Consider the following 7,500-nt stretch of genomic DNA (forward strand, 5'->3'; position numbering starts at 1 on the left):
ACAGTGGTAGCACTTTACAGTAAGGTTCCATTAGTTCACCATGACAATTACTTTAAAGCATTTTAATCAAACGCCATACAGAATATTATCACGCCATATTGCTGTCTCTGCTGTTCCAGTACAAATATCTAGACATTCTGTAAACCTACAATGAACAGTATTGTGTTGTCATTAACCAAAATGACCAATGATTAATAAATCCTTACCACTAATAGGACCTTATTATAAAGTGACACCCATAACTTTTACCTGTACGGTGTTTGTTTTTTGCTATTGATCACTAGATTTATTTAGCTATTAATAGTGATATAGAAACACAGTGTTAATAACGTTTTCATCGAAACGTTTACATCATTGTTATTGAAACAGTGTTAATAGCGTTGTCATCGAAACATTGCTAACATCGTTGTTATCGAAACATTGATAATGACATTGTCATAGTTACACAGTGTCAATAGCGTTGTCATAGAAACACAGTGTTAATAGCGTTGTCATCGAAACATTGCTGACATCGTTGTTATCGAAACATTGATAATGACATTGTCATAGTTACACAGTGTCAATAGCGTTGTCATAGAAACACAGTGTTAATAGCGCTGCCATCGAAACATTGCTAACATCGTTGTTATCGAAACAGTCATAATGGCATTGTCATAGAAACACAGTGTTAATAGCAGTGTTATCAAACATTGTCAGCATCGTTGTTATCGAAACTGTTTTAAAAGCATTGTCATAGAAACAGTGTTAATAGCGTTGTCATAGAAACACAGTGTTAATAGCATTGTCATAGAAACACAGTGCTAATAGCGTTGTCATCGAAAAGTTGTTAACATCGTTGTTATCGAAACACAGTGTTAATAGCATTGTCATCAAACATTGTAAGCATCGTTGTTATCGAAACAGTGTTAACATCGTTGTCATAGAAACACAGTGCTAATAGCGTTGTCATTGAAACATTGTTAACAGTGTTGTCATAGACACAGCATTAATAGGATTGTCACTGAAACGTTGTTGACAGTGTTATTATAACAATAGTTTATAGCACTATCATAGAAACATCTGTAACAGAAACAGGGTTAATGGTGTTGTCATACACAAAAACAATGTTGTCATAGAAACAAAAACAAAGTTAACATTGTGGTCACGGAAAGTGTTAATGGTGTTGTCATAGAAACACTGATAGCATTGTCATTAAAACATTGTTAACAGCATTGTCATAGAAACACAGTGTTAATAGCGTTGTCATAGAAACAGTGTTAACCGTGTTTCCTAAATACACAGGGTTAATACTGTCAGAAACAGTGTGAATAATGTTGCCATAGAAACACAATTTTGTCTCAGAAATACAGCGTTAGTAGTTTTGTCATAGAAACACAGTGTGAGTAGTGTTGTCATAGAAACAGTGTTAGTAGTGTTGTCATGGAAACAGTGTGAGTAGTGTTGTCATAGAAAGTGTTAGTAGTGTTGTCATAGAAACAGTGTTAGTAGTGTTGTCATAGAATGTGTTAGTAGTGTTGTCATAGAGACAGTATTACAGTAGATATGAGCAGTAGTAGTTTGCTGCGTGTCAATATAGAGTCTGCGTCCTACGAAGACCACGAATATCCGATTGAGATCAATGAAATTATCTGCTGTAGCCTACGGAGAGTTGATCCTGTTGTTGCCTTTGTTGATTTTAGTAGTCATGTTTGTTTTAAAATGATTTTTTTTTGTAAATAACTGTTATTAATTTGCCTGAAAGCAAAGCAAAGCTCATAAACTGTCTAAATATATTCCCCTTGGTCAATTTATGTAAACATAACACTATATATATATCAGAGTCAGAGAGAGTAAGATGTGTTTAGTTGTAAACCGTGTTTTAGCATATACTGTTAGCTATACAAGTACACTGAAATACAGTATTTACATTCAAAAGTGCAATTCATCATTTTCTTTTAAAGATGTCCTGTCGTCAGCGGCGTGCAGTGAACTTTGGGATATTCTAAACCTGAAAGAATCCTTTAGTTCTGTCCTTCATTGCCTGGGAAATAAGGCTGTAGGTAATTTAGCTTTCGCATTGGGACAGCCTTCGCCACTACACTATGATTGTTAGCCTTTAAAGGGTGCAGCCTTTGAATTGAGACCCAACGAGCTTATCCGTAGAAACAGTGTTGATAGTGTTGCCATAGAAATACAGTTTTAATAGCGTTGTCATAGAAATATTAGTCTTGTTTTCATCGTCTTAATACCATGTTTTAATACCGTGTTTCTATGGCAACACTATTGAGACTGTATTTCTGAGTCTGAGGATGTGAACGATCCAGTTTGTCATTTAGATTGTGTGTGTGTGTGTGTGTGTGTGTGTGTGTGTGTGTGTGTGTGTGTGTGTGTGTGTGTGGCGTGTGTGCGTGTGTGCGTGTGTGTGTGTGTGTGTGTGTGTGTGTGTTTGTGTGCGTGCGTGCGTGCGTGCGTGTGTGTGTGTGTGTTTGCCCTGCTGGCTTCTCTCTGACTGCTCTGTGTAAAAAATATGGAAATGCGTGTGAAAGGTGCGTGTTCGGTGATGGTGAATCTGCGTATGGTTAGCAGCAGATGGTCATGTGACTGATGATTCCTGTTGAGTGATGCTCTGTTTTACTAATGAGTGTCATTAATGATTCAATTCCGTCAATAAACTCCTGAACTGTCAGGAAATCATGATATGTGTCGCATGTTTGTCATTGCAGAGTTTACAGAATCACATTGAAACTAAATAGAGTTGCCATGAAAACACTGTCAATGGATCACCATGGAAACAAGGCTAATAGTGTCTCTGTTAAAACAATAATAACGTGGTTTTTTTATGGCAACATGGCATTAATAGGGTTTTTGCGAAATTGTTTTAATCATATCGTCAATGGTAATAATGTTAAACAATGTTAATAATATCACCATGGAAACAGGGTTTATAGCATCTCTGTTAAAACGTTATAAATATTGTTGTCATGGAAATGGTTTAATCATATTCACTTTAAAACTATTTTATTAGTGTCGTCATGGAATTTCAGCATTAATAGTGTCATCATGGAAATGGTTAATAGTATTATCCACAAACCTTAATTGTGTTGTTATGGAAACAGCAGTAAAATTGTTGTCATAAAGTTTTAATAATACTGCCAGAACAATAGTGTTGCCATAGAAACAGCATTAATACTATTGTCATAGAGTTTTAATAATACTGCCATCAAAATAGTGTTGCCATAGAAACCATGGTAATGAAGTTGCCATGTAAACACAGCATTGTCACCATGGAGACAGAATTACTTTGTCTTGAAAACAGGAATAATGAAGTCGCCATGGAAACAACATTAATAGTGTTGTCATAGAGCTTTAATAATACTGCCATGGAAATAGTGTTGCCATGTAAACAGGGTTAATGAAGTCGCCATGTAAACAGCGCTAATAGTTTCACCATGGAAACAGAACTACAACTTTTGGCTTGAAAACACAGCATTCATATTGTTGTAATAGAGTTTTAATAATACAGCCATGGATGTAGTGTTGCCATAGAAACACATATAATGAAATTGCCATGGAAATACAGCGTTAATAGTGTCACCATGGAAACAGAATTACTACTTTTGCCTTGAAAATAGGTTTAATGGAGTTGTCATAGAGACAGAGTTAACTGTCACCATGGAAACAGCATTAATAGTGTTGTCATAGAGTTCTAATAATGCTGCCATGGAAATGTTGGTGTTGCTGTAAGTAGTTCTGTTGCCAAAGAAATGTCTTGTTGTGTTTCCACGGCAAAACTGTTAGCACTGTGTATCCAAGCCTGAGGTTGTGAATATTTGTAATTTAAATTAATTATGGTAATTGTGTGTGTGTGTGTGTGTGTGAGAGAGAGTGTGTGTGTGTGTGTGTGTGTGTGTGTGTGTGTGTGTGTGTGTGTGTGTGTGATAATGAGCCGCAGTGAAACATTAACACTGCTGTGTGCTGTTCATAAACTCATATCAGCTCATGTTATTTCCAGTTTATCAGCTCCTCACACACTTTATCTGTGTTTGTGTTCTGGGGAATATTTCACTCTCCTTACATGATCAGCTTTATCAGCACTGGAGGAGTTATTCTGACACCAGCATTCCTCTGAAGCCTGAGCTCACACCGGACTCAATCTCAGCTCCGGTTAGCCAATCCTGTGTGTGTGTGTGTGTGTGTGTGTGTGTGTGTGTGTGTGTGTGTGTGTGTGTGTGTGTGAGAGAGAGAGAGAGAGAGAGAGAGTGAAACCAATGTGTGTGTGTGCATGGGCATGTGTGTGTAATCCACAGTACAGAGTTCACACACTCTCTCTCTCTCCCAGTCTGTCAGTGTGTGTGTGTGTGTGTGTGTGTGAGTGTTTTCTCAGTCTCTGGTCATCATGGACTTCAAGAACACACACAAGCGGAAGCTTCTTCTGGTGAGTTTGTCAATTACTAAATCAATGCTACGTCAATCAATCCTCCAGTGAAATGCTGTGTGTGTGTGTGTGTGTGTGTGTGTGTGTGTGTGTGTGTGTGTGGTTCCTGTAGATGCTGATGATTGTGTGTGTAAGATATGTTGTGTTTGATTAGTGTTTCCTGAATAATAATGTGAATCACCCGTATCATTGTGTTGAATGTGTGTGACGCTTTTATCCTCTGAGACACACACACACACACACACTGAAATACCAGCTAAAATCATAGAACACACTCATTTATGTGTCATGCAGTGATGAAGCGCTCGTCAGCATTACTGGTTGGAAACAGATTCTGTGGAAGTCAGAGGTGTAAAGAGTACCTGAAAACCACACCTGAGTAAAAGTCCAGAGACCTTACTGTACAAATGACTCCATTACAAGCCACCAGCTCCAGTAAGACTTGAGTAAAAGTATTGAAGTTTAAGATTTAAAACAAACTGAAGTATTTTACTCATACTGAATGTAGACTTACAGAACACCAAGAAAGCTTTTATTTCCTAATACAGAAATTAAACTGAACACCTCAAAGTTTCTAAACGGCAGAACAAAATAGATGAAAAAGAAGAAGGAAAAGACTCAAACTCAAGCGTTCAAAAAAAAAAGAAAAGAAAAGAAAAGTAAAGTAGTAAAACATAAAGACTCAGAGCTGACTGTAATGTGATCCCCTCAGTCTCAGAGGGGGCGACGCTTTTATCTTGAGTAGTTTTTCAGTTGATTAGGAAGTTTCTCTGTATTAAAATTAAACAAAGAGGAGCAGTGTGATTTTTCAGCTTACTAAACTACATAAAATTCAATGTAAAATACATCAGAAACGCACAGCTGAATGACCCTGATGTGACAATGTGTGATTTCAGTGATACATTTATTCACACTGCACCAAAAAAACACAGCTAAAGCAGTCATGTCATGTCGCAGAGGTTTGTGTCACATCAGTAACTATTAAACTCATTAATTCACATTAAATAGACTCTTACTTTAATCTGTTTTCTCAAATTTGACGATAAACTCTTAAAAGCACTTATTTTCATAGTTGATGGCAACACTGCATCCTGTAAGAGTCATTCTGCATATCGGCAAATGGAAACATGTCATTCAGATAAGGCCATGATGGTCATCAGTGCTGCCACTGCTTGATGTGCCAACTTCAGCTTCATCACCGGCTGCAGCCATGTCGCTTATTAAACAGCTGGTGTTAGGCAAGCTGCTAATTGACCTTCACGTGATTTAGCTCATAAATAACATACAGTACCCTCAGCACCCTGCAGATGGCGATATCGCCTCGTCTGCCCAACAGATTAGCCGTGGTAGATAAAGATGCGGACTGTCACGCACAATCACAATGTAACGAGTAACGGTAAGCGTCCGGTCAAATGTAGTGGAGTAAAGAGTACATATATATTTAATCAATAATGTAGTCAAGTAGAGTAAAAGTGGCTTATATTTTTAATACTCAGTACAAGAGCAAAGTAGACAAAAAATACTGAGGTAAAGTAACAAAGTCCATTTACTTAAGTACTTTACACCACTGGTACAAAACGGTGATGTGTGTGTGTGTGTGTGTGTGTGTGCGCATGTGCGCGTGTGTGTGCATGCTTGTTTCTGTATTTATGTGTGTTTCTCTGTGCATTTATGTTTATGTATGTGTGTGTGCGTGTGTGTACGTGTGTGCGTGTGTGTGTGCATGCGTGTTTCTGTATTTATGTGTGTTTCTCTGTGCATTTATGTTTGTGTGTGTGTGTGTGTGTGTGTGTGTGTGTGTGTAGTTGTCGGTGGGCTTGGCTGTGTGTGTTGTAGTGATTATTCTAGGTCTGGGTCTGGGTTTGGGTCTTCAGCTGCAGGACTGCAGGAGTAAAGGTGAGTGTTTGTGTCTCTGTTATTGTCTCGAGGCTGAATTAAATTAATTAGTGATGTCAGTATAAGTATAGAGTGACCTGGAGAACACCCTATTGAGCTGCTCCAGGCCCATCTCTAATCTCCCTTTCATTGGCAAAATCACTGAACAAGTGGTTTTAACCAGGTTAACAAGTTCTAAAGCTTCAAGGGGTGTTTAGAGAATATTACTCTGGTTTCAGACCACATCACAGTACAGAGAGCGCCCTTATAAAGATAATCAATGACATCCGCCTAAATACAGATTCAGGTAACTAACAGTGCTGGTACTGCTTGATCTCAGTGCTGCATTTGACACTGTCGATTACAGCAAACTCTGGATAGGCTGGAAAACTGGGTTGGGCTGTCTGGGACGGTCCTCAAATGGTTCAGATCTTACCTTGAAGGGAGAGGTTACCATGTCAGTATAGCTGACCATAGGTCGAGGTGGACACCCATGACATGTGGAGTCCCACAAGGCTCGATTCTGGCACCTCTCCTGTTCAACCTTTATATGCTCCCTCTGAGCCAAATAATGAGAAAGAACCAAATCTCCTAGCACAGCTATGCTGATGACACTCAGATCTACCTAGCCTTACTGCCTAATGACTACAGCCCCACTGACACCCTCTGCCAATGCACTGATGAGATTAACAACACACTCTTCAGTTAAACACAGAGGACACTGAAGTGATTGTGTTTGGGAACAGAGAGGAGCTTCTCCAGGTGAATGTGTAGCTTGTCTCTAAAGGTCAAACAACAGACAATAAGGTCAAGAGTCTTGGTGTGACTCTGGAGTCAGATCTGAGTTTCAGTAGTCATGTCAGAGCAGTAAATCAGCTGATGATCATCTCACACACACTGCAGGAATCAGATGCTGTGTCTCCAGTGAGGACTCAGAGAAACTTGTTGATGCTTTTATCAGCAGCAGGGTGGATTACTGTAATGGACTCTTCCCATAAACACAGTCAGACAGTCACAGCTCATCCAGAACGCTGCGGCCGGGATTCTGAGCAGATTCTCACCAGATCACAGCTGTCCTCAGGTCTCTACACTGACTCTCAGTTACATTCAGGATAGAGTTTACAGTATTATTACTGCTCTATAAATCACTGAATGGCCTACTGTAGGAGCTCAATACATTACAGATATACTGACTGAACACACACCTAACA

General features: G+C 38.9%; 2 protein-coding genes across 2 annotated transcripts in view; both read left to right on the forward strand.

Annotated features, from left to right (window-relative positions):
- The window catches only part of enpp2l (ectonucleotide pyrophosphatase/phosphodiesterase 2-like), a 19,873-nt gene extending 17,197 nt beyond the window's left edge, over positions 1-2,676 (forward strand). Inside the window, exon 25 of the mRNA XM_056479119.1 lies at positions 1-2,676. This exon is cut by the window's left edge and continues 535 nt beyond it. The gene's annotated coding sequence lies outside the window, so the exon portion shown is untranslated.
- Positions 2,677-4,221: 1,545 nt separating this feature from the next.
- LOC130246813 (venom phosphodiesterase CdcPDE) overlaps positions 4,222-7,500 on the forward strand; it is a 17,639-nt gene continuing 14,360 nt past the window's right edge. Inside the window, 2 exon segments of the mRNA XM_056479957.1 lie at positions 4,222-4,414; positions 6,220-6,310. Of these exon segments, the coding sequence (XP_056335932.1) occupies positions 4,376-4,414; positions 6,220-6,310 (130 nt within the window). The 5' untranslated portion in view covers positions 4,222-4,375.

This window comes from Danio aesculapii, chromosome 19, assembly GCF_903798145.1.
Source record: "Danio aesculapii chromosome 19, fDanAes4.1, whole genome shotgun sequence".
Classification (NCBI taxonomy): Eukaryota; Metazoa; Chordata; class Actinopteri; order Cypriniformes; family Danionidae; genus Danio; species Danio aesculapii.